Source organism: Colletotrichum abscissum (assembly GCF_030869225.1).
Source record: "Colletotrichum abscissum strain IMI 504890 chromosome Unknown Scaffold_21.1, whole genome shotgun sequence".
Taxonomy (NCBI): Eukaryota; Fungi; Ascomycota; class Sordariomycetes; order Glomerellales; family Glomerellaceae; genus Colletotrichum; species Colletotrichum abscissum.
The window spans coordinates 582,026-607,926 of record NW_026850110.1 but is presented as its reverse complement, the minus strand read 5'-3'; the positions used below and the strand labels follow the sequence as shown (position 1 = coordinate 607,926).

The 25,901-nt window shown below is 50.7% G+C and overlaps 10 protein-coding genes across 10 annotated transcripts; 4 read left to right on the top strand and 6 right to left on the bottom strand.

Moving 5' to 3' along the window:
• Positions 1-1,013: 1,013 nt before the first annotated feature.
• CABS01_09106 (metallo-beta-lactamase family protein) lies at positions 1,014-2,070 on the bottom strand (the record flags this gene model as incomplete). The annotated part of the gene is made up of 2 exons (XM_060542463.1): positions 1,014-1,631; positions 1,705-2,070. 2 exons carry the CDS (start codon positions 2,068-2,070, stop codon positions 1,014-1,016), a joined length of 984 nt encoding a protein of 327 aa, XP_060400744.1.
• An 817-nt stretch (positions 2,071-2,887) lies between these two features.
• On the top strand, positions 2,888-4,073 carry CABS01_09105 (TOXD; the record flags this gene model as incomplete). Its single annotated transcript, XM_060542462.1, has 3 exons — positions 2,888-3,165; positions 3,222-3,351; positions 3,420-4,073. The coding sequence occupies 3 exons, from the start codon at positions 2,888-2,890 to the stop codon at positions 4,071-4,073; spliced, it is 1,062 nt and encodes a 353-aa protein (XP_060400743.1).
• Positions 4,074-6,286: 2,213 nt separating this feature from the next.
• Positions 6,287-7,657, top strand: CABS01_09104 (uncharacterized protein; the record flags this gene model as incomplete). Its single annotated transcript, XM_060542461.1, has 6 exons — positions 6,287-6,320; positions 6,426-6,496; positions 6,599-6,810; positions 6,869-6,977; positions 7,036-7,330; positions 7,398-7,657. 6 exons carry the CDS (start codon positions 6,287-6,289, stop codon positions 7,655-7,657), a joined length of 981 nt encoding a protein of 326 aa, XP_060400742.1.
• A 345-nt stretch (positions 7,658-8,002) lies between these two features.
• On the bottom strand, positions 8,003-9,272 carry CABS01_09103 (oxidoreductase; the record flags this gene model as incomplete). The annotated part of the gene is made up of 2 exons (XM_060542460.1): positions 8,003-9,129; positions 9,212-9,272. The coding sequence occupies 2 exons, from the start codon at positions 9,270-9,272 to the stop codon at positions 8,003-8,005; spliced, it is 1,188 nt and encodes a 395-aa protein (XP_060400741.1).
• Positions 9,273-9,839: 567 nt separating this feature from the next.
• On the bottom strand, positions 9,840-11,622 carry CABS01_09102 (carboxylesterase; the record flags this gene model as incomplete). The annotated part of the gene is made up of 2 exons (XM_060542459.1): positions 9,840-11,090; positions 11,155-11,622. The coding sequence occupies 2 exons, from the start codon at positions 11,620-11,622 to the stop codon at positions 9,840-9,842; spliced, it is 1,719 nt and encodes a 572-aa protein (XP_060400740.1).
• Positions 11,623-17,180: 5,558 nt separating this feature from the next.
• CABS01_09101 (uncharacterized protein) lies at positions 17,181-18,110 on the top strand (the record flags this gene model as incomplete). The annotated part of the gene is made up of 2 exons (XM_060542458.1): positions 17,181-17,794; positions 17,918-18,110. 2 exons carry the CDS (start codon positions 17,181-17,183, stop codon positions 18,108-18,110), a joined length of 807 nt encoding a protein of 268 aa, XP_060400739.1.
• Positions 18,111-18,538: 428 nt separating this feature from the next.
• On the bottom strand, positions 18,539-18,824 carry CABS01_09100 (uncharacterized protein; the record flags this gene model as incomplete). The annotated part of the gene is made up of 2 exons (XM_060542457.1): positions 18,539-18,604; positions 18,675-18,824. The coding sequence occupies 2 exons, from the start codon at positions 18,822-18,824 to the stop codon at positions 18,539-18,541; spliced, it is 216 nt and encodes a 71-aa protein (XP_060400738.1).
• Positions 18,825-20,287: 1,463 nt separating this feature from the next.
• Positions 20,288-21,121, top strand: CABS01_09099 (uncharacterized protein; the record flags this gene model as incomplete). The annotated part of the gene is made up of 1 exon (XM_060542456.1): positions 20,288-21,121. The coding sequence occupies one exon, from the start codon at positions 20,288-20,290 to the stop codon at positions 21,119-21,121; it is 834 nt and encodes a 277-aa protein (XP_060400737.1).
• A 700-nt stretch (positions 21,122-21,821) lies between these two features.
• CABS01_09098 (fatty acid desaturase) lies at positions 21,822-23,408 on the bottom strand (the record flags this gene model as incomplete). Its single annotated transcript, XM_060542455.1, has 3 exons — positions 21,822-22,151; positions 22,238-23,097; positions 23,240-23,408. 3 exons carry the CDS (start codon positions 23,406-23,408, stop codon positions 21,822-21,824), a joined length of 1,359 nt encoding a protein of 452 aa, XP_060400736.1.
• A 1,089-nt stretch (positions 23,409-24,497) lies between these two features.
• CABS01_09097 (uncharacterized protein) lies at positions 24,498-25,114 on the bottom strand (the record flags this gene model as incomplete). Its single annotated transcript, XM_060542454.1, has 3 exons — positions 24,498-24,536; positions 24,679-24,793; positions 24,891-25,114. 3 exons carry the CDS (start codon positions 25,112-25,114, stop codon positions 24,498-24,500), a joined length of 378 nt encoding a protein of 125 aa, XP_060400735.1.
• Between the last annotated feature and the right edge of the window lie 787 nt (positions 25,115-25,901).

The window sequence follows — 25,901 nt, the reverse complement described above, 5'->3', positions numbered from 1 at the left end:
AGGTGTAAGCACTAAGGATATTAACTCGCCTGTCTTTGATTTTGCCATTTAAGACTGCGATGTTTAACCACCACCCCCAATTGAATTGATCAAAGAAGCCAAGGTAGTAGTGGGGTCTAGATTGTCGTATACGAGATTAGTGCTACGAATCTATAGTTTCGTACACACGATGTACTTTGCAGTTGAAGCGGTCTCCCACAAGCTCTATGGAGACTTGGCTAATATTCGTCTAAGATTCCATTATGACACTCATGCCGTCCACAAGGACGTTCTCAATAGTAATTCAGTAGTTGGTCAGTGAGCCGCGGTCAGCACTGCTAACCTGATAGATGCTGCCTCCGATCCTTCCTGACGGTTTCATGCGAACAGTTACATTTCCAATAGCTTGAGTAAGGCAAGGCTGTTATGCATATCGATCCCTACGTGCCGGCGTGGTGTCTAAGCGTACACCTGGCAAGGCCTATGGAGCCTAATGGTCACTTGTTCAATCTCAGCCGCTAGCATCTGCTTTAACCACGCGTGGGGATGTTAGGGCACCCTGTACGGGGACGCCAGGATTTTATCATATTCAGGCCAAGAGAATGTGAAAAATTCGACGGAATGAATGTTCAGCCTAGCACTGGGCAGGAATGGTTGTGTACGCAGCTTTTCATGTACGAAGATAATAGGAAAAACAGCTTTTGAGTAAGAAGGAATGTCTGAAAGCGTCACCATGTCGAAAGCTTTCACTGCGTGAATTGATGTATTACTGTATGACTGGTGTATTATATTCCTTGACCTTCTCAAGGCCATGACCAGAAGGGGTCACATTCAAAATCCCGGATAATGCTCCTGGAGTTGAAGAAACAACATCTGATTTCCTCTAACGTACGTAGCCTGCATCCTTTGACCTTAAGGTAAGCTGGGCATGCAATGTTGCGCATTTTACATTGTGATATCGTGCCCCAACTACGTAAAGTCCCACCTCACGGTCTAAGCAAATCATATTCTTTTGCGAGTCTCTGGAATTTTTCTTAGAGCTTCCAGCCCTCAAGCTCGGCGGTGTTGTTATATGAGGCAAGGTCAACATAGTGAACCTGACGAGTGCCGTTGCGGCCGAACTGGTCTCCGCTAATGTCAACGAGCGTCTTGGAGGTCTGGGACGTGCCGTTGAGCAGGCCGGGGAACGCGCCGTCCAGCATGCCGACAATATCCGCGGGCGTAAAGAAGTCTAAACCCTTGGCCTCGATCTCCTTCTGGAAGAAGGACACGTATCTGCGGGAATGCTCGACGTCGACGGACGGTCCGAAACCCTCGACAGATAGGGCATGACCGGGGATGATGACAGCCGGCTTGAGGTGCTGAATAAAGTCTAGGGTCGAGAGCCAGGCGGAGGTCAGCGCGGGGGAGAGCAAGTCGGCGAGCCAGAGATGGACGGTGTGACTATAGACAGAGTCGCCGGCAATGAGGGTCTTGATGGAGGGTATCCAGAAGAGGGTCTCGTCGATGGTGTCGGCAACCAGAGGACTCAGGAGCTCGATGGGCTCGTTCTCGTTGCCAGGCAGGGCGAAAAAGGTAAAGTCATAGGGAGTTGGGACAGTGGCCTTTTCGACCACAGCGTCGGCTCCAAGGATGCCGCTCCAGACTTTCAGCTGTAGAGGGGAACTGTGTTAGCGACTCTAGTCTTCAAGTTGGAGGTAGAAAAGGGAATTGCCCTGATTTCACCTTTTCCTCAACTTCATTCTCGATTAGGGCCACAGCCTTAGAGTTGGCGTAATACTTTGTTTCGGGAAAGTGAGCTAGGAACGCGGAACCGCTGAGGTAGTGGTCGGGGTGGAAATGTGTGGTAAAGGCGGCCACTAGGGGCTTGTCGGTGGTCTTGACCACCCAGGCCGCGAGCTCCTCGGCCTGCGGAACCGCGAGGGGCATGTCGATAAGCAAAGCCGCCTCGGAGCCAATAATCAAGGAAGAGACCATGTCAAGAGACGGGCCCGAACTGATGAAATTCTCGACTCGCAGGACCGAAGAGCATACTGCGCGAACGGCAAGTGCCCGCGAGAGCGCGAGGGCCATGAGGTTGAAAGACTTCATGATGCCTGTATTCATGGAGCGAAGCGATAACTTCAGGATTAAGAAATAGTTTATTGGGAAAGACGAGTAAGCGTTGTGCAATCCATATTCAGATGGAATTACCTTTCGCTTTAATACTTCAGTGGCCGCTTGAAATCCTCGTAACTGGCATTATTGCCAAGCTTAATTTTTGATTACATATTGATGGCAGTACGATCCCTGGAGTCACCGACCAAGTGGAAAACTTCTCGTCGAGATATTCTCTTCACGCGGTTTTCGAGCTGTTGGTCGGACGGGTGCAGAAAAGTGCCGGTTGTACAAATCGAAAAATGGGCACACTTAGTCAGAGCCAGTCCAAAGACTTGAGGTTGATGGAGCTTAGTATGCAAGGCAACGCACCCAGGTAGTGTGGACGTGCCCCATGCCAAGCACTGTCACAGGGATCTCGATAGTCTCATTGCTGGCATCCTCTAGAAGTGCACTGGCGAACTTCAAGGCACGCTATGTAGATAGTCAAAATTTCCAGTTTGTTCTATGGTCCAGCTTGGTAATGGCACCCATCGCCTGGGGTGTTTGCCGCGCAATTGCCACGACACGAACCTTCTATCATGATTCTGTTTTCGCAATCTTCAAGTGATGTAGAGACGGCGGAGGAATTCCGCCCTAAAGCCATACGATATAAAGAGACCGAACGAATCCTGGATCCACGATTGGTACTGCCCAACTCGATCTGCAATTCCTATGAGCTCGATTGCATCTCATATAAGACGGACTTTCCACGGACTCTCGCTACACTGTCAAAATTTACTTCAAAAATACCAGATCTTATCGAATCACAATGGCGCAAAATCAAGCAGTCAAGACTGTTTCTGCTGGAAATGCCCAGGTGGTTGACGTCCTCGTCCCAGGCCTGCCAGCGGCTGACTACCTTCTCGTCAAAACCTCTGCTGTGGCAATCAATCCTACAGACTGGAAGCACGTGGAAGCCGCCGACCACGCTGGCTGTGCCGGTAGTTGGGTGGGCTGCGACTATTCCGGCGTCGTGGTCGAAGTTGGGCCTGGTGTCACCAAGGGCTTCAAGGTGGGCGATCGGATTTGCGGCCCAGTTAATGGCTCGTGCGTCTCTGTCTTTTTTTGAGAAAAGTTCAATACGATGTGCTGACAGGAGTAAGGAACGCGTTGAGAGAAGTTGATGGCAGCTTCGCAAGGTATATTGTTGTGAAGAGTGATCTGCAGATTCTCATCCCCGACAACCTTTCTGATGAACAGGCTGCTACCCTCGGCATTGCTATTACCACCGTCGTGCGTACAGCTCAAGAATGTTCCTCTTGTAAGATAACAGTGGCTAATGCGAGAAACGCATTCGTTAGGGTCAAGCTCTGTATCAGACGCTCAAGCTTCCACTGCCCACATCGCCCGCCGAAAAGTCTGCTCCTATTTTGATCAACGGTGGAAGCACCGCCATGGGCATCTTTGGCATCCAGTACGCTAAGCTTTCCGGCTTCAGCGTCATCACTACAGCCTCGCCACACAACTTTAACTTTGTCAAGTCGCTCGGCGCTGACATCGTCTTCGACTACCGGATCCCTACCGTGAGCAAGGATATCCGGGAGTATACTCAAAACGGCTTAACACTCGCATGGGATTGCCAGAGCACCGAAGAGTCTGGTATCCTCTGCGCCAAGGCGCTGTCGACCAAGGGCGGCTCGATCGCTAACCTGTTGCCCATCTCAGCCGAGAAGGTGCTGCAAGCCAACCCTCACGTCAAGATCGGGACGAGTTTGTACTACACCGTCTTCGGTGAGCCCTTTGGCTTCTTCCAGACGTATGAGGCCAATGCTCAAGACTTGGAGTTTGGCAAGATGTTTTGGGAGCTGAGTCGTGGACTGCTGGCGAACGGCAAGGTGAAGCCACCCCCTGTGATATCGAACAAAGGCGGCAGCGGGCTGCAGGGAGTCTTGGTCGGCTTGCAGGAGTCCAAGTCGGGCAAGGTCAGCGGCGGGAAATTGGTGTACACACTTTGAGAGACGTCGGGTCGATAATGTTGACAATGTGCACGTACGAAGTGTAGGCGTGGATACTTCAAGTATCTAGGGCGAACGTTATCCGAAGTCCACTTCTTACAGGCGCATGCATCTCTATAACTGGTTTGGTCGAGGACAAACTTCTAGTCTTTCGACGCCCCACTCGGTAGAAAGGAGATATCTCCAATGCAATCTTTGTTTACCTGACTATCTCTATATCGTGGCAATACGTGTCTTGCCTAGACCGTCAACGCCATTTGACGTTGGATTCAGCGAGTAAAACTCACTTTCGTAAGCAGATTGACAAGCCGACTCCTATGTGGGCAATCTTGTAGCCAAGTTCGCCGTCGACTAGGGCTTTCGCTTACCAAGAACCATGATGTTAATAATTCAAGCTTTTGTTGTGACTTTTACCCATACAGCAGTAGACGGATGTATAATCGTACCGAGGTCGTTACTTTCCGACCATCGGTGTTGACCAGAGTGTATCACCCGTGAGAGTGCTTAGGCTTTCCCTATCCGTAATGGGTAATTCGAACCCCTCATGAGTCTGTTATGCCTTATCAGTACATCTCTATGGAGTCTGTGTGGACCTCAACATGATGTGCTGCAAACGACTTTTCCTGTAACTCAGAGCTTTACGGCGGAATATTGCCCGATTAAGGTGATCGGCATGATGGTGCTCCCCCCCCCCCCCCCAACGCCACGTGCATCTTACTTTGCCTTTTTACAACGGGACATTTAGTACATGCACAAGCCGGAGAAAACATCGGAGTAGTTATTAGTAATGCCCCGAAGCAGAAAAATGTGATGGCTTGGACGTCCATTATCCCATCAACTGCGGGATAACGTCGGTACATAGCTACGTACCTCTTGTATCACTCTATGGTAATCCGAATTGCTGCTATTTAACTCCCATCTGATACACTTAACTCTAAAATTCGGCTGTCAGAGAAAACTGGAGGCTGATGTACCGAAGTCATCTCGCAGTTGATGGAATAATGCAGGTGCCACAGCGCACCTCTGAAGTAAACAGGAACGAGATTGAATGAATTCGGTTCGAGTAGATAGCTGCCAGGGAGGTGATAATGGAGATTCTAAGGCCAGTGGTGAGTTTCTGAAGCTAACACGGACTTTTGACTACAGATTAGATGACTGAACACGTAGCTAAGGAAGGAAGGAGGTCCACGTAAGGTGGTGAGGTATTGCTGAGGCTTGTCATCCCACTCTCCAACGCGAATCATGCAACCTTTGTCGCTTTCATCGCGGCTGACATGCGACTGATTCGGAGATTGATAGCAACCATCAAAATATCAGCCTTGCCGCTCAGTGGCAAAGCCATAACTCCTAGAGTGCGATATAGTTTGGATGGAACTTTTTGGTTGTAGGTAAGACCATTATGTTTGGAGCTTTAGGCTTGTGCGACCATGAATTCAAGGAATGATTCTGGCGCGAGTATTCCCGAGAAAGTAGTTGCCGTTTTGAAAAGAGCATACCTTGGTTACCGATGCCGAAATAGCATGCAAAGTTGAATACAGGATATTCTAGATTGACGGTCGGAGGAAAAGCATAGTACCTGATGGGACAAGGTGTTGTTAAAAGCCACGGGAACGCAGGACAGCATGAATTACGTGGAAGTTGTCCTTCACTATGCATGCTTTGAAGTTCAAGTATACGTCAGCGGTGAATGAGTTCTGTGCGATCCGGCGGTGCGGGAAGATTGGTAGCCATATGGCCGGCGCCGTGGAGATAGGCCGGCTAAGGGAGCCGATGCTGACGGCGGAGTTTGAATGGCTGCGGAATTGCGGAACCCCGCCAGCCTCTAGCGTGGAGTGTGGCATATCCTTCAGCAATGGGTCATTCACCAATTTCATTCCACTGGCGGAGGATTTGGAAAACGTCCTAAAATGAATGAAGTGGCTTGCTATGCCGTTTGAAGTGAATCCCGCGTATCCCGCTTTGTCGATGTATGGCACCACGACGACCGGAAATGATGTCAATGAGCAAGAGATAGCGGGTTATGGAGCGGAGATGTCCCTTCACTGCCTCACAAAGCTGACGGACTTTGGTGTCTGCACTTTTGTCAAGTATAAGAGGCTCCTTGAACTCTAGAGATTCAAGTTTGAACTTAGAGGCCATCTACAACCCAACGAAACCGCCCGCTGTCTGTTCACGCATAAGCTTCCTTCTATCCAACTTATAATCTCATCAATATGGTCAGAGTCGCTATTGCTGGTGCTTCCGGGAGTGAGTTAAGACTTCATCTCAGGCAGTGAAGTTTCCCAAATTGCTCGCTAGAGACAGAATCCACTCCTCTGAGAGTGAATGTCACGGCTAACAAGTGACGTTCAGAGCTCGCCCTTGAGGTCATTGACAAGTTGGCCGCCGCCGGAAAACATGAGATCCTTGGATTGGTCCGCAAGGTAAGCTATAGGCCCCCCCTAAAAGAAGTTTCAAGCAATCAATGCTTCAGTCTACTTGGGTGCACGCAAGGTGCCAGTCCTTTTGTTCTAAATCCAGTCCAGGACCCTTCATCTCTACCCCAATTTCAGGGAGTGAGGTACATCCAGACTTCTTACCAAGACGAGAAGGAGCTAGTAGAGATTCTCGACGGTGTTGAGACTGTTCTCTCTTTTATCGTGGCTCACACCGACCCAAATGCGGAGACAGCCAAGCGTCTTATCGATGCATCGATCAAGGCTGAGGTGAAGCGCTTTGCTCCCAGTGAGTGGGCAACGTAAGTATCGCTACTCCTCGTTCGCTCAATTTGTCCTCAATACTTCTGTTGCTAACAGAGCGGGCCTAAGGAACAACAACCTGTCTGACGTGATTGAGTACACGTCTTGGTATGCCAACAAGCTGGAAGTCAAGAAATACTTGGAAGACATCAACAAGAGCAAAAAGGTTGGTTAAGCTTGAGGGTTCGAAATATTGAGTGCTTCATATTCTGATCAAATCCTAGGTGATTGAGTACAGTTTGTTCCAGCCAGGAGCTTTCATGAACTACTTGGGGTATCCTCATCAGACCACCAAGTACTACCAGATCGATTATGCTACCTTCATAGATTTCGAGAAGGCTACTGCTTTCATTCTCGAGGGGTCTGAGAGTGCCGAAATGTCAATCACTACCATCGAAGACATTGCGGAGGTAGCTGCACGAGCTGTCGATTACGAAGGCAATTGGCCTGTTGTGGGCGGTATCACCGGCGATAGAGTCACCATTGGAGAACTCATTAAGCTGGGAGAAAAGTACAGAGGTCCGTCCATAACTCGTTTTCATCGCAGCTCTCTCGATTAGCTACGTATAAATAACACGTCATTTAGGAAAACCCTTCCAGGTCGACAGATTGAAGCTTGAGGACCTCAAGGCAGGCATTGTCAAGACAGACTTCGCCCCTGAAATTGACGTTCCTGGTGTTCCAGCGGAGCAGAAGGAGTATTTCAGCAACGTAGTCGTTATCGGAGCGACAATTTCGACTGCTCGAGGCACATGGGCAACAACTGATGAGTGGAATAAGTTGCTTCCTGAATTCAAACCAACCACCATTGAGGAGTACCTGCAGAAGACCTGGGGCTCTCAGTGAGGCTCTGTCACTACGAGGCCTTGTAACTCCGACAATTTGGCTAGAACTTGGGGGTTGTTCAATCTGGGCTGGGCCAAAGCCAGATATCCCGCCTGTCAATACCACGGCCATAAAACTAGTATTGGCTTAATACATCTAGCTCAGGCCTCGTAATGAAATCTCCAGATGATTTGAAGGACCGCTTTACCCTCTAAGCCTCCAAAATGACAGAGGCCGAACGACAAGTTCGTTAATCTTCTGACACTCACGCATACCGTTGGGGAAGTAGAATTCAAGATCGCTTCTGATCGCCTTTTCATACTTGGGTAAACCTAAGTAAAGATGACTATAATTATTTACTTTCAATCATCCACCGGTATTGAGCGGACTAAGAGGGTCAAACTCGTCTGTAGCGATCAACTCAGGATAGAATATTCCGGCGTCTTTCAATACCTTGTCCATAGTTTCCATGACGAGTATGCTCTCAGACCACGGCATAGTATCGCTTTCCAATTTGCCGTCTCTTATGCAACGTGCAGCTTCGTCTGCTTCCCAAAATGTGCCATTTCCCCAACTCCTTTCGCTATCTTGCGGATGAGGGTATTCAAAAACCTTCTCAACAGCTCCCGTCTCCGACATGGTGATTATCTTGAAAGATCGAGGCTTGTACGCCGGATTTTCCACTTGTATTTCGCCATGTGAGCCTTGGATTCGGATCGCTTGGGTGCCGGAAATGCCAGGATCTGTTGCAACCCGAAGCGATGATGTGGCTATACCCACTGTTCCGTGCTTTGGGAAGTTGAGGATGATCGTGGCCGACTCATCGACTCCCGTAGAATATTTCTGAACGGCTGACAGGATCTGTGGCTCCTCTTTTTCATTCTCAGGTTGGAGATGGTAGAGAATTTGGAAAACCCAGGTTAGTGGATAGATTCCAAGTCCGAGTAGGACACCTCCGGCCAAGTCAGGGTTGACCATGCGATGGGAGTCTTCGTAATTGAGTCTTTTGCTTCCGAAATCTCTGCTGCTGTTCGCTCGAGACAAGTCTGCAGTAACACGATGAATCTGGCCGATAGCTCCGCTGCTGACAAGCTGGCGTATTTTGACGCTGAGCGGGAAGAACCTGGTCCGGACACCTTCCAAGAAGAAGAGCTTCTTCTCTCTTGCAACTTCGTACAGTCGCCGCGCTTGCGCAGCAGTGACAGTGAGAGCCTTTTCACAAAGAATGCTCTTTCCTGCGTGGAGCGCTAGCATTGCGTTTTGGAAATGGTGGCTATGCGGGGTGGCGATGTAAACAATGTCAACATTCTGGTCTTTAACAAGTGCTGCATATGATCCATATGTGGAGACCTCAGTAGGTGAGTGGTGATCGATGCGAGCGAGGAATTCGGTCGCTTTTTGAGGGTATCTCGAAGATGAGACTGCGGTGATGGCATGCTTAATGTCAGTCACTCCGCGAGTAGCTGGGTTGGTCAGGAGGTCTTTGCAGAAGTCTGCAATGTGTCAGCAACACCGCTTAATGTGAGAGGGTTGACCTCGTTCGTCTCATCAAGGGGATAATTAGAGTTGACATACACTCGGACATGGCTCCAGTGGCCATTATCCCCCACCTCAACAGAAATGGTTCTTGTGCCATCTTAAGTTCTTGAGGTGCAGACCAGGCCCAATGCGTGGTCAAATGATATGGAGCTCATGCAACACTGAAGTGCTCATTCGTCTAAACAACAAGGCCGTGAAGGGAGAGGCCTCTTTTAAGAGTATCTCAAGGCGATCGATGTTCAAGCAACGAGAAAATTGTGCACTGTTCGGGCGTTCGGGCTAAAGATGGCCGATGCAGTCCCAATGACTTCACGGGACCTCGGTACGATCTCTACCTTAGTTGGGAGACAATACTCCTGGCTGTACAGCAATAGAAACGACGGCGCGGACTTGGCGACAGGATCAATGAAAAACAACAAACGTTGATATGTCCAGCCAAGTAATGTTATTTCCAGGGCGTCGGAGATACCTTGAATTTTCAGCAGGATTGGTGTAAAGCATCATTTGCGAAAACGAAGTGACCTCTTCACGCTCAGTCAAGAATTAAATTTTATCCCATTATGTAGTAGCCAGATTTCCCCAGTTATTTCGTCAATCATGATCAATCATTGCACTGTTTTGCTCAACTCCTTCAACTCGCAGCTGCCATTCCGATCTTGCTGCACTAGAAGTACAAGCTTCCAGCGTTATTCAGGATCCAGTCGGAACTCGTCTTTCTGAAGTCGTCCTTCAGAGTGCTGGCCTTGTCCGCAAAGAACTGCATCAAATTCTGGCCCTGGGACCACTGGGGCCAGGCTGGGTAGGCTCCATTGAGGCCCACGTTAGGGTCTGAGGCGTAGACAAAGTTGGTGTAATAGGTACGGATGCTTCGCGCGGCGTAGTTGTCCTTGATACCGTAGAAGACCTGGAGCAAGTCGGATCCGTGGAAAGTACCCAGGATCGGAGTACCGTAGTCGTACGACGAGAGGTATGACCACGAAGGTACAGTGGGCTGTACGGAGCTAGCAAGGGTGAGGAAGACGCGGCGAGTTAGGGTGAAAACCAAGTCGCCAAGGACGGCTGAACGGCGCTTGAAGCCGGGGAAGATCTCGTTAAGAAGCCCGGTGCGGTGAGGGCTGCCGTTGATGACGGCTGTCACGCCATCATCGTAGGTGTTAACGTAAGCAGTTATCTGGGCCGTGGTGGCAGTCGCGAAGTAGTAGTTCTTGAGGTACGTGACGAGCTTATCAGTGGTAGTCAGGTTGGGTTGGAAGATGCCGAAAAGAGTGCCTTCATCTTCTTGATCTCCGATGATCATGGGCACGGCTGCGTACTGGCCGTTCTTAGCCAGCACATCAGGGCTCGCAGTAAGAGTCTTGCCATCCGGACGGGGCAGGTAAGACAAAGCGAGAGAGTTGTAGGAGAGGATCCCAGGGACAGATGTGACGGCGTTCAGGAACGTAGTGTAGTCAACCCCGCGCAGACAGGCCAGCGTGTCGGCCTTGCCGGCGCAGCCTGCCTCTGAGACGACCTTATCGTACACGGCCTGGCCCTTCGGGCAATCGACGGGGTCGGTAGGGACGATGCTGCCAGAGTTCATGATGGCACCGCGGAAGAGCGCTTTGCCGTTGTACTTGTTATTTCCGTTGTACAGAGCCATTTGATCGAAGACGGAGATTGCGCCGGCAGACTCGCCCCAGATGGTGACCTTGTCCGGATCGCCACCAAAAGCCGCAATGTTGTCTGCAACCCACTCGAGGCCCATTCTCTGATCGAGGAGACCAAGGTTTGCGGACCCGTCGGCGAGGATCTCCTTGCCGGGCATGAAGCCGAAGCCGGCGACGCGGTAGTTCACGGCGACGAAAATGAAGGGCTTGCTAATATCGACACCGTGCTGGACAAGGCCGGTTCCATCGTACATGGAGGACCATCCGAGCTGTACAAATCTTTGTCAGTACTTTGGATGAATTGGTCGAAAGTTCAGATGGCGCTGGGCATACCTCAAATCCACCTCCAAAGATCCAGTAGAGCACGGGCAGCTTCGCATCTGCCGTGGTGCCCTGAGGACGAGCCACCGTGATGGTTAGGCAGTCCTCAGTCTGGCCAGTCGCCTTCTGAACGAAAGGAAGGTTCGCAATGTCTCCCAACAGGTTGAAGAGGATGTTGTCGCTGTCAGAAGAGGAAACCATCTGCGGGCAGGCAGCCGCCGGGCCGGTGGCGTCAAAGGTTCCAATGTTATCTGTGAGGCGCACGGGAGGCTTCAATCGCAATTGTCCGGTAGGCGGCTTGGCGTAGGGAATGCCGCCGAAAGATTCAACATTGTTCATGACGTTTCCGACGACAGTTGCTGTCTTGAGAACGACCGTCGCGTTGGCCACCGCCCTATCTTCCAAGGTCTGGACATGGTCCGAAACCGCCAAGGCGGCCCCCAGGAGGGAGAGAGACGAGACGAGAGTGGGAAGCTGCATGGTGTGAAAAGAGACGAACGTTTGCCGGTTTGATCCACTGAACAAACTGGGAATAACCAAAGGGAGGACGGGGCTAGCTGCGAGCCACAGGATAGACCCAAACGATTGAGCTTGGCTGAAGACGATCCGAATGAGCTGCCTCGAACGACTCGAAGGAGAATGCCATCGTGGAGAGGGCTTCCCGCGGCCTATTTAAGTCAATTCTCCTCGAAGATCCAGGAACTACATTCCAGGGCAAATTTCGATCTAGTGTGGATTGACCGAAGAACTTCAAAGCCGCACCCACCATCGGATTGCGCACCCCTGGCATTTTCTTTTAGTCTGAGTGTGGCCCATGCCATCCAGCTAATTGCGAATGGGGGCACTTGCGAGCTTAGCAGTAGCTTGGGCAAGGGAGGAGGAGGAGCTCAGTCCCCGCCGACTGAGTCGTGGGCCTCATTAGTCGAGCGGGTATCGTACTCGTGCTCGACTCCTCAAGCTAACCCAGCATAAAAAATATTGGATGTGAACAAACCGGGAATGCAACGTTCCCCATGGGGTAGCGGGGCTTATTGCCGGGATGTAGAGACGTATTCGGGTCGCTTCTGCGCGGGAAGAGACGTCCGAATGACCACGGCAGTTCGAGATACTCATTGATCGGGGATGTCAGTGATCCCGCTGCGGCACAGCAAACGAAACGAAACAGCCTTATTGACGTAGGACAAGACTCGAGATTCACATGGGAATATGCACAGTCACAATCAAGCCCCGCGCTCCCGCCTCGGTATGTCGGGCGGCACAAAGTGGTGGGATTCTTAAGCTTAGTCGCAAACGTCGAAGGCAAGTAAGCGCAGGGGAGCAAGGGGGGCAGAGAGACTGAATGGAGGCGGTCTGGTCGAACGGAACGGCGTGAGAATCTTGCTCTCGAAAGCGCATGTGATTGTGAGACACAATGTCGACGGACACCAGGAACCAGGAACTCTGTCCCAATCAGGCATCGATGTTCCTCTGATCTTAGACTTGTGGGTGTGAAGCTGTCGTGTGTCTGGCCGCGATGGTGGCTGCTCGTCGAGAGCATAAGCGCCCTGGATAGCTGGTGTTTGATGCACGACAAACGGCGCGGGCGGCAGAGCCAAGCTGTACGCTCCCAATAGTGCGTGAGTTTTCGTATTAATCGGGGAATGCGGGGTGAAAGTTCAAGATTTGGTGCGCATCCATCTCTGTTGGACAGTTGGAGTAGCACCAAAAGGACCCATCCCGAACAAGGTCGGCTGATGTAGATCGCCAACCTGGATCCTTGCACCGGCACTGGAGCCAGCCATCCAGGAGGTTCGAGTCTTTCGGATTTGGTATCCTACCACGGTAATGGGCCCGAGACGCGTGGGGCTCCGGATCGAGAGATGTGCGAAAGAATCGAAGTTTGTCTCTTCGAGTTGAGAAGCAGCCGTGAAACCCGCGCATACAATCTATGAAGCGGGCAAGCAACACATTCAAAAACCGTTGAGAGGGCGGATAGGTCGGGATATTCCACCAGTATCTTAGCTCGAAAACAGAATCCACTCGAACGATATTCGCAATGGGGGGATCATACATGATTACACTAGCATCTCGGCGGGGTGCTTTAGTGCGAGTCTGATCACACACACGCATACACGCACACATCTGGACGCACACATATCTTTCATTCTCGAAGATGTTCACTGGTCAACTGAAGTTATGGAAGTTCCCGAAAGCGAGGAACGAGAGAAACGAGCTGACGATCTGAGAGGCACAGTGTCCATAGTCCCGAAAGGGCAATATTTGCTCCTCGGCCGGCCGCGGACACGAAGCGGCCAAAGAGCGCTAGGCACGTCAAAATCAGCTCGCGGAGCCTTCTCCGTCCGAATTGAGAACTTAGTGCGTGACGGGACGTTGAAAACGCCCGAAAGCCTCGGCCGAACTATTAGTGATCAGCAAATGGTCTTACATACAGATGCGACTCGTATGCTTTGACATCTTAAGCATGTGTCTGCCATGCCCAAGAGCAATGGTATGGCACGTGTTGTCGTTGAGGGGGCGGGAAGAAGAAATGTGTTGTGCATGATCTTCCACATTCTGCGTGCAAGCTTGTTCAGTGGGAATATTGTCGCAAGAAAACCACCCCGGTTTGGGATCTTTCACCGCCATAGAGTAAGATAAAGTGGTTAATATATTGTTGCGGGGAGAATGGGATTGCCGGCTTCTCAACACATGTGGAGTCGAAATTCGGGCAAATTCAAGTTATTCCCTGCTCGACAGATGGAATTTTTTGATCCCACATCCAGCAGGAGCGATAGGGTCACCTCTAATTTCTTACTAGTTCCTTTGAACTCCTTGAAAACTTCGCTTGGGCATGAAATCCCTCGCGCCGAGACAGTTAGTATCCGCAATTGTTGAGGACTTACGTATTTGATAGATACTTTCTATGGAAGTAGTCCTACAGCCTGTGAACTAATTTAAGATGTCCGAACCCTTATCAGACGGCTGAGCCGCAAACGAAGAGCCAGAGAAACTCGCAAATGTTGCCGAAGAAGTTTAGTGCCGCAGATGTCAACTTTTCAATAGACAGGAACAATAACAAAGGCATTCTCCTGACAACTGCTAGCCATACGTGCATTGACACTGAAGATCAAAATGATCCGCCACGTGCGCACATGTTTGGCGCCCTGACCCTAGCTCCCGCGGCTACGAATACACTAGACACTTTAAACTTCAGGACTGTGTTCAGTCTAAGATGCTCAAGCGTGCGAGCAACGGTTCATCCGTCGTCCAACCCGTCGATTTGAAATGTTGGCTCGCTCCGCTTGCAGCTTGCAGCTATCTGAAAACCCACAATTTTCTCTATCCGCCAAAGTGTGCGCCAAGGCTAAATATACCCATTAAACCCCTTGCGGGAAAATTTGCGACTGCAGCGTGATGGATCGTTTGCATCTCTCCAAAAAGGTTCGAATGACTCAGGTCAGAGATCGTCGCGGAAGAGCTGGGGAGTGGAGAACCTGGAACTTCCCTTACTTCCCTCTGGGCTAGGTACTCCGAAGACCCGTGCGCATTGAAAAAGCCTGCACGCTTGGCCCCATTTTGTGCTGTGTAGTCCGTCGGTACCTGACAAAACTGCAACATGGGCTGTAAGTGACCCGAAGGATATAAGGGATGTGGTTCTAGTCGAATTGACTTCGTACAACTGTCGACCGTAGAGAACTTACGACGCAAGTCAAGATAGGGTAGGTACGGTACGATGGGTAAGGAGGAAGCTGCATCCATACACCAGGGATGGCCTCTCAATCAGGTCTCCTAGCTTAGAGCTAAGTGTCGATTTCGAGAGGAACTCCTCCATGCAAAATCACATACCATTAGAAGAATGCTCAAAACGGTCCACCTGGCTGAAGAAAGATCAAAGTCAATACTTGAGGGCGTTCACGTTTGTTATTATGCCCTAGAAACATTATAGCCAGTCCAAATACTAGCAGAATAAATCATGACAAAATATTAGCCCAAGCATTTCCCCATGCTGTTGCCATCGTACCACAAGGGGTAATAGAGTATCCAGAACCGTAAGCATGTGGCCAATCGAATGGGTTATGGCGGCCAAGTGACTGATATGACGTGTTGCGTGAAGTCGAAGGAGGATTTAAGAAGTTGAGATCGGGCATCAGTTCTCAGCTAAGTAATTTGGGTGGTAAGAAACATCCGTCTGGCTGAAGGCTCAAATTGAACTTTCTTTCCTAAAAGACCAACTATTGCTCTTATTATGGCGTTGCTATCCTGTGGAAGTCACACACCTCGGCCGGTGTGAGAAAGACAGTTGGATCAGGGTTCATGCTCTCGCGCTTGGAATGCAGGGAAAGTATCATTAATTTTGAATTGTCTCGGGTCTTTCTCTAATAACTTGAAGGTGCATTTAGTTACGGACGTAGGTATCTATGCTTACTTTAGTGGTTGGCATTTCTATAAACGACAAGGTAAGTACTTATCTACTTTAGATTTTGTGATGGAATCCTGAGCTTTCACCGTGGCCTTAGGTTTTATAACGCAAATGCGCCGGAGAAAGTCCAATAAGTATGTATAATTTCAGATCTTGGTCATGGACAGGCATTTGGGTTCACCCGATGTCCGTTGCCGCTAGAATGCTTTCGCTCGACCCTGGCAGCCACAGCTCAGATGTGAGGCAGTGGTGAACTCACAGTATGAGTATCAAGCGCCTGGCGGTTCTTTGGCGCTAATCAACTGAAGGCGAAGCATTCCTTCAATCGATAGAAAGCCGAAATAGCCTCGATTTGGGGAGCTCCATTTAGGCATCCTGAGAGAAGGCAGTCCAGCATATAAAGCCACACGAGGCTTGACGACACGGGCGCAAGAAAACCTCAATTTACCTATCGAATGATAGCTGCATGTGGTTTGTGATCGTATCCATGTGGTTGAATACGAAGAGGCCTTGGAATTAGCTTTGTAATTGTGTATGTTACTCACGGGAAAGAGATAATGCCCGCATGCGCTGCGATGTCACTTCCACTGACCTGGACGATGACGAAGAATTTACTTGTCTGGGTGTTTCTTACAGAATTGAGCATCCGGGAATCAAGAGCCCAGATGTCAAGGAATCTAAGCAAGGAAATTGCCTCCATTTCACGAAAAAAGGCCGCGATATAAGTAGACAGATGAAGTTCTGAAGCTTTATTTCCAGTCAGCGACAGGGAGGGCGGCCATCTAAATACGGTTAGTTCCTGGATGTGTATGCACTCTGCTTATGTTTCAGCCCTGTAGTCGGATGCACCTTGCTTATGACTTTTGAGTCAAGAAATGGACCAGTCGCCTTACACCTTTCTACTAAGGCAAGTTTCGAATACTCTAGACCTCGAGGCCCTCATACTTTGAGCCAATCCCACGGACTGCACTCTGCTTATGGCTTTTGATCACAATGCTTAAGTCCGAACCTTGCCTTTGCCCGACTACAACTATCTCCTCCTTATTCCATGGTTATCCTAGATGCCTAGTGGATACGGAAACGTGTGATGCGTGGCTTGAGGACCAAATTCGACAACATCGCAGAGTACTCATCTGCATTCTTACCCGCGTGGAAGAAGCCGACGGTCTTTCAATGCTCGAAATCTGCATCTGGTTACCATCGGTGACACGCAAATTAGCTTTGGTTTTGGTATCAATGACTTCGCCTTGGGACAAAAGGTCGTGATCAACGAGAACGACCGTCAGCAATGGTTTCGGACCTAAACGGATAGAGGGCTTTGGACGCTGATCTGACTTATCTTCACCTCCGGAAGTACGTCAAACTCATGGCTGCTTCGTTCAGGTGCATGATACATCCGTGGATCAGGCCGGGTTTGGTGTACTAGGCGAGGAAGCTTTCCTCGTTGAATCTTCCTTGTGATGACCTTATTTGTCTACCCACTAGTGTGATGAAGCCAGGAGACGGAAGACTACTTATCGCATCTGATTCTCACCCAAGCAACCGTCTTTCGTTGCCTTCTTCACCCTCATCTTTACACACATTCAAATCTCAAGCAAAGCATCTCACTCCTAATTATGAGAAAACATCTTCTGCGACAATGTCCACCCCGGCCAAGGTTACATTCACTTCTCGCAGCTACAAGCTTGCAGGCCACTTCTACACTCCTGTTATCGATTCTCCCGCCCGTTCTGGAGCTGCTGTCGTCATTGCCCACCCTTGGACCTCAGTCAAAGAACACTCCCCTACCCACTACGCCCGCGTCCTTTCTCAGGCCGGCTTCTATAGCCTCGCCTATGACGCGGCCTACCAAGGGGAATCCGAAGGAGAGGCCCGCTACCTCGAAGACCCCGGTCAGAGGGTTGAGGACATCAAGTCGGCGGTCACGTACCTCTTTAGCCGCGGTGAAAACGACTCTGAGAAAATCGGCGTTCTAGCACCAGGCGGCTACGTCTCCTTCGCAGCACAAACCGATCTCCGAACCAAGGCTGTCGCAATCTCTGCCGGCGTTTGCTCGGGCACAATGGCGCGCCGCGGTCTCGACAAGGACGGGTCCAACCTTGATATTCTCCGCACCCAGCTCGAGGCCGCTGCGAGAGACCGCAACAGCGACGTTACGGGAGAGAAGGTTGACATTATCCACATTTTACCCGATGAGTTCGACCCGGCCACCGCCCCTACCGAAATGCCCGAATCTTTCCGCGACCTGGCTTCGTACTACTGCACTAGCAGGGCCACAGCGACTCACCCTCGAGTCCCTAACCTTTGCTTGCCGCGAAGCTGGGACATTATGGGCAATTTTGACGCCTTTGCCTGAAATCAGCTGATCAGTCCAAGGCCGTTCTTGGCAATTACTGGCACCAAAGCTGCTTTGAAGTGGTATAGCGGGGATGCTGTTGCAAAGGCCAAGGAGCCGAAGGAGCCGCTCGTTGTTGATGGACTTACCCATGCCGACTTGTATGACAATGTGGAGGTTGCCGGCCCTAAGCTCAATGAGTTCTTCGGCAAGTATCTTGTCCAAAGTAGATGATCGTTGACTCAGTGCTGTTGACGACTAGATATATAACTTATACGTAGGCTCGATGCGCTTCGGCCTTGACAGTTGAGCTTGACACACAAACGATCAGCCAGTCAATAGGAACCTCAAAATCTGATATTTACGACGGTAAATGGATTCAAGTTACTCGAGATTCTCATCAACAAAACAAATCTTCATTGAACGAGCACTTTTGAGTCCATAGACAATGGCTAGTCATCATCGCATGCTATTTACCAGCTTGCGGCGACCACCTTTGAGGCTCTGTGTCTTGTCTCCTGAAGCTCCATTGTTGCCACAGGCTCTGTCACTTGATGAGGTGGTATCAAATTTCAACGCTTTCAAATGCTGAACGCTCCTGTATCGCCATGCAATCGTGCTGTAATCCCCCCGTCATGATATTCTTCCACATTTTCAACATCCTAAGCAGCATCGCATGAGAGGGAGCCGCTGCCCAAGTCATTGCAGGAACCACTGCGCTTTTGGCCCTATAGAGTGCGCACAGGTTAGTCAGAAGTTCCTGGGAACAGGGGATTGTTCTTCCTGCGATGGACATACATTGCAGGTCGCTGTGCAGGCGTCGCCACGGTTGTTGCATGCTGTCTCGGTGTAAGTGCAGCAGTTGATGCTTGGGTTGCACTTCTGGGGCTCGGGCAGAGCGACTGCAAGGGCAGTGGTAGCGAGCGCGACGAGAACGAAGAAACGCATTTTGACGTGTGTGTAGGAACGTTATGGAGGAAAGTCGAGATCAGTCGATGGATGGCGTGTGTGCATAGCTGGTGGAGGTGATCGAGAAGAACTGGAGTTTCGCCATTTATAGGTATTCATTGGACTCCTGCAGGGCTATAAATAACGAGTATACTAAGAGATCCGCATTCTGTTATCAAGATTCGAGAAGAACTCTCTTTGATAGATTGTTAGAGATATTGAGTCAGTTACCCTGCAGGTGCTCCAGTTACTTGGCGGCCTCTATGTGGGATGCTGTCGTTAATTAATTCGGGACCACTTGAAACAATCAAAACGTCGGTCTCAATATTGGCACATATACAACTGGTTCTGGTCATACGGCCAAGCCGGAGTTGTCCATAATCATGAATTCCGTCGACGGAGAGACCGGAAAGCTTTCAGTTCACCTCAAGTTACCTTAGGTACTAATTAGTAGGCGATTAAAGAGCGAAGACCACTCCCTTTGTGTGCCTTACACGTTGGGAATTGCATCAAGTCGCAAAGACTACAGTCACTCCCTGGATGACAGACGTGGTTTCATATGCGAAGCCGGGTGGCTTCACACCACATGATTGGCTTTTCTACCCAATAGCAATGATACCTGCGATCGGACTTGAGGTCATAGAGGACTTTCTATCGCGAATGCGATAACATGGTGCCGGTAATATAAGGTTCTAAGAAACTCTAACATATTTTCCGATGACTTAATCCAGCAACTGATAGATCATCCGCGGAACGCACGCTTATCTTGTTCCCTGGGTTGTAATCATTCCGGGATGAGGGTGCCGTCTTCAAAGCTTGATGCGTCCGAGTTATGAGTGAAGTGTCTACAAGATAAGGAGGTGCAATATACTCCAAAGCCCTTGAGAATTGAGGTAGTCTGAGGCTCGATTAAGCAGTCCCCTAATACCATTTCCTTTAACATAATGAGAGGTCTTGACTTATTGAGAAGGTGGACGAAGGGATGGAAGACAACTGGCAGATGCTGACGTAACCACACCGCGAACAGCGCAAATTCGTCCCTTGGACCCCTATTTAAGGTTTCATCCTTTTTTTTTTTGAGCTGATCACGGGCACGTGGCGGGTCTGATCGGGTGCTTTGGCGAATCGCAAGCGCCAATTAAGCGAGATGAGATGGGCATCTCGTGCCTGGAATCCCGGGGGAAAGATCGGATGGGATGCACCTGAGTCTTGGGGTTGCGCGCGCCCAACGTTCGCGATCCGAATCCCCCATCTTCTCTCTTTTCTTTGCAACCCACACCACACCACCACAACACCATCGGCGCAAGCTGCAGATCATCGATGACCTCACTCCTTTGAGTCGCATATCGGCCGCATTTGCGGCTGGCCACAATCATTATTGCTACATTACTACATACCAAAGTCACTCATTAGTTTGGAGAGGGGCGTCCGTTGGGACCCCTCCCTACCCACTCTCTTTAACAATGCGTAGCACCGCTCTTTCATCGCTGTCGCAACTATTCCTTCTGCTGATCGCATCTTCGCCGAACCATGTCGTCGCTGACGGCACCGTCTGGGCAACGCCCCACGATAGCTACTCCTCCTCAGTAGGCGTCCTCGGCTGCAAGATCGATACCGATCGCGTCGCCTACTGGCCCGGCTCCGTAGACTGCACCAACCTCTGCATCTCCCTCACCTACGACGACGGCTCCTCCGACGGCAAGCGCACCGTGAAACTCCTCCGAATTGACCAGTCCCAGGGCGCCTACGACGTCAGCTACGATGCCTGGAACTACCTGTACACGGGTAAATCCGCCAAGAAGGCGCCTGTCGCAGGCGGGCCGCTGGCCATGACATACAAGGAGCTGCCGGCGGACGACTGCAAGGAGCTCCTCAAGACCAAAAACAAGAAGCTGCCGCTCAGCGCGTCCAACAGCATGAACTTCCTCGCCAGCTGCCTCGACCAGCCGGACAGCTGGGTGGCTAAGAACTTTGGGCTGTACAATACACTGGATTCGGTCTGCGCATGGGGATACGACGAGGAGTGCGAGCTGGATTGGCCTGCGGCGAACCAGCCCACGTGCAAGCACTCGCTCGGAATGCCGGTGGAGCTGAAAGATGCGCCAGTGTATAACGTGCAGTATCCCACAGGGGAGGTTGTCGTCGCGTCCACGGGGGAGAAGGTGTCGAGTCCCGGGGATAGTACCAGCCTGGCGGCGCCATCGCCGACACAGAACGGGGCCCCGAGCAGGGGCATGTTGACATTGTTGATGGCTGGCTCACTAGTATGGACGTGCCTCATGATAGGTTCATGCTAACGTTGATGAAAAGGGCCAGGAAATGCTGTTCATATACCACACGAGATACCATGTAATACCCCCCATGTCTTACGACAATAATGTCAAATACCGCCATCTTACCTTATTCTACTTCACCTTATCCCCGCATGTCACCAATCTCAGCAGGGTCCAGTGGGAATGCGCACGGGACCACCCGCATCGTTAAAGATTGACCGTTGAGCCTCGCCCGAGACAGCTGTCTCTAGGGAAATTAAGAGCATTTCTTTTGCCGCTGTGGGAAATTGCCGATGTATTGCTCTGAGGATCCTGAGAAGGTATTTTCTTGTCTAATATCGATCATTCGTCCCCATCAAGGAGCTGGCTGAACCTTGATAGCCCACATAAACTGGGTATTGTCGAAACGATCTCGGCGATGCTACAATATATCGAGTTATGGCGTAATCATGGATGGCTCAAAAGCCCCAGCAGAGCTGAGGTGTCTCTCAAATCTATTCTCGGCCCCTCAAGGCCTGTTTTTGTCTATCGTCTAATGATCCCAGTTTTTTCTCTTGCTTTATTCAGAATTCGCTTGCGCCATGTATGCAATGAAATGGAAGTAATGCTGACATGCTCATGTAAGAGCCACACCGGGAAGAATTACGCTCCTCCTCTAGAGGCCTTCGACTTCTCCCACGTGTCGGAAATGCCGGTGCCATGAGGACAACAAGGAGCAGACCTCTTATTTCGTCTTGAAATAGTCCCGGAACTTTTCGCGAATCTCATCCTCCTCAAACTTCCTCGTATGTCTCCGCAGCATCGTCGCCCGCTCCTCAATCGTCATGCCAATCTGCTCACCAACCGGCACTAGGCACTTTGCCAGGTGCAGGTAGTCCTTTTGAAGCAGCTTGACCGTCACCATGAGATAGTCGATATTGTGGAACACGAGCGCCTTTTCGCGAATATACGTCTTCTTCTGCTGCAAAAAGGACGTGGGGTGGTCACGCCAGTGACGGCGGGGGTTGAGATGGTGCGACGTGTGGTAGCCGTCGTTGTAGCAGTATCGGTTGCTCTGATGAGGTGGTCAGCGGTCAAAACGATCTTCATCCTTGGCAATGTGGGGTCTGTGGAGGGGAGGTCCCCTTGGCGAATGCTTACCGGCACATCAATCAGGGTGATGCTGGAGCGGAAGTCCGAATCCGGCTCGTCGGCATCGACAAAGGCGTGTTGGCCCCAGTTGCCGACCATCAAGCCCAATCTCATGAGCGCGAGGGGCCCGAGGAAGACGAAGGTCGTTGCCTTGCTGTGGAGGCAGTACAGGGTGTACAGGAAGGCGTAGTTGCCGAGCTCCCAGAATCCCGTCTTGAGGCCGTTCTTCGTCTGGCCCTTGCGGAAGAAGTACCGCGGCAAGTCAAACCAGACCAGGAAGATGAAGCGTCCGACGTAGTGCAGGAAGTGGAAGATATCGTCACGCTGGTAGCGGATGGTGGACGACAGATCGTGGGGCCCGTTGCCCTCGACGTGGTGGTGCTTCACGTGGTGGTAAAAGTACGTGTTCCAGGTATGGCCCATGAGGGGGTCGGTGATGTAGGGGAACGCGGCGTCGAAGAAGCGCAGGACGGCCCAGTTCTTTGAGAGGATGCCGTTCATGTGGATGTGCTGGTGCATCATGAGGGTGTAGGTGCCGGTGAACCAGAACTGCATGAGCATGTGCGCGACGCCGTGGATGTAGTTGAAGTTGCGGAAGAGCATGATGGCGCTCGGTACTGAGAGGGTGAAGTAGAGGATTAGGTGTGTGAGCATGATGACGTCGGTCTCGTGGCGGACGATTTTGCGCCCCCAGGCGACGTAGGGGACGACGACATTTTGATAGATGACGGCTGGGAGCTTGTGGGGGAGATCGCGCAGGTCGAATGATGAGAAGACGGATGGCTCAAAGTCTTGACTTGTTGCGTCGTTGAGACCTTTCAGCTTGCGGATGTCCTTGGCGTCTCTCTGATTTGAAACTCCGCGGCAGGCTAGATTTCCGGGTCAATTGAGATGCTCATATAGTGAGTGGGAACATGCAGGTGAGTGAGAATGAGGGTGAGAGTGAAAGTGAAAGTGAGAATAAAAGTGAAACCTGGGAGGGCAGAAAAGGAAAAGAAAAGGCTAGCTCACGTTCATCATCCTTTGACTTCTCACCCAAGGATTCCTGACTGGCATACCCCTCGTCGCCGTCGGTGGGAGCGAGATGCTTATCGTTGTAGCGTTCAATGTCGTCGATAAGGTTCTGCAGAACGATAGTATCGTGAACCGTAAGGTCTGGGGCGACGATGAGATTACTCATTGCATGTGGGTTCTGGAAGGAAAAAAATCTCGAATCCCAAATCTCAAAAAACCTCGATGCCAAGACCCCGCACGCGCGATGAGAAGGAGTAAGTGCAATTGAGAGAAGCGGAAACGGAAAAGAGAAAGAGGAGAGACTGTCGGTCAAACAATGGAATTTCCCCCCGTCTACTCAACCCATTTGAAGCTGGAGGAAAGGGATTTTTTTAGGGGCTTCAAAACGGGGAAGGGGAATCCAAAAAAAAGTGGGAAGACACGATGCCGTTAAAGGAGGTGACCAGTGCTTTATTACGGGTACCCAATCTCTTCAACCCATGTCGCGTTTCTGTTTCGCTTGCGCTGGGAAACCGGCAGCGTCTCCAGAGGTCACTGACTAACCGCAATGGAAAAAACAGCCCATCTCGTTGTGAAATAGTGCTGGGAGCTGCGTAAGCGGCGGCAACATCATGCGAGCGCCGTATATTTCTTCAATTTTGTTGCCAATACGTTGGGGGCCCCATGGTCTATGTCATCCTCCTATTTCAGTCCCCTTTCAATTGCGCTCGTTCTTGTTATTGTCTCCTCACGTCTCCTCATTCCCCTTTCCACTGGAGACTTTCCGAAGAGAGCTACGGGCTCCGTCCTTTGGAGCTTCTCATTGGGCCGGGTTTCGGTAGAGCCTCCGTCAATTGGGGTTTTTTGTTCCTTGCCATCTGCGACCCCAAAGGCAAGAAAAAGCATGTGCTAGGGCACTCTGAAAACAGCCGTTTGCGACACCTTGACAGAGACTCGAGAGACCGTGGCTGCATAGCATACGAAAGTCTGTTTCCCAATGAAAGTCTCCTTGATGTATAAACTCAATTGACGGGCATTCCCAATAGGTATTTTCATTCAATACACACAAAAGGCGGTCAGACATTCTCAGCTCAGTGAGTCCTGTTAGTGCGGGACTTTTCACCAGTGTCGCGCATTTCTCACTTCAAGTGTCGCGTAATACCACCAAAGCGCAAGCAAGGAGCTTCCAGAGATGATAATTCCCAATGGTTGAACCAACAACTGGAGCCAAGATCGGCAAATTTTCCCATCTGATTTCCCATTTTCTTCAGCCTCTTCAGCCAACGGGCTGCATGCCAGCTTTACTCTCCTTTTCCTGCATGCGCAATCACAAATTGCCTTGCTCGAACCCCTGCTAACCCCAATTCTAGAACGTCACTGGGCGCTAGCAAGCAGCCGGGGGGATGAAAGCTTGCGTTGACAGCGTGGGTGGGTACTTTTGGACCCTGAATCGATACCCTGGAGCGGGCAGTGAAGGTGAAACAGGTAAATTGCATACTGTGCCAATCGAACTTGTGGGAACATGCATCGAAAGCGAGAATGTGCTCAAAGATAACCTGATCACCAGATGGTCTACGGATACGTAGTCACAGACAGCCATCGGTGAAGGAGACGAGTATTGGACGTCCTTTGGATGTCGACAGCTGTACGTCGTATCTTGATACCTCACGAGATGAAAGTTGTTGGGCCAATTGGAACGCTGCCCTTTGGCGTTCGAACCTTGATGTTTAAGCTTGTCCCTGCCGAAGCGCCCCGACCATCGAATTCACTATCTCCGAGATTGAACTTGGGCACGACGCGGCTCCAGCACCTTTTTGGTGCTCGCCCACCGGCCCGGCTCGTAATTACGCGGGCCGATGCACTCGCCAGGATAAACTTTCCACCGCTAAGCATCCTCGGAACACGCAATGGGAGTAAAGTGGTCCCTTCAACAAGTTGTGCACCAGAGAAAAGGTGTCACCCATGCTGGTAGCAACGAGTGCTGGATGGTGTCAATGTACATATTCTCCAGTTGTTCTCAGGTGCTTTTTGGTTGGTTTTCTACCATGAGATCAGAGCGAAAACAGAAATGGGCCATCGTGTGATTCGCTATTACCTCTGATATGAGTACGTACTTACGCATATCTCAACGCCAGTGCACCTATCGCTCGATGGATAATATTCGAATCCATCATCACAGGTGGTCTCTCGGGAAACCATGCAAATGCCTAAGTAGGATCTTAGACTACTTACTCATGCACAGCCTTCTATCCAGATTTCTCTTGCCGAATTTGTATGGTCGCCCTTGTTGCCCCCGTTGCCACAATACGTCGGGCCAGACTGGCCCAGATGGACGGATTATCGTCATGTGGATTCTGGATGAGGCGTTCTCCTGTCTGTTAACGCAAAAAGTCCTTCTCGAGCTTCCCGACGACGATGCTGCTGGCGTATACCCGAGCTGTCCCTGAGCAAGGATGACCTAGATGGCGATGTTGACGGTACGGTCTAAGCGACACTTCAAATGCGAGAGTTCATGAGTAGATTCAATACAACACCAAAAAAAGTCCTAAGGGCCTGGATATGGGGGAGGGTCTTGATACCAAAAGGGGCTTTCACACGGACTGCCGATGTAGAAAGTTGAGAACGCGTATTGTGAAGGCTATCTAACACCGTGGAGTCAAAAGCGCTTGTGCGTCTAAAG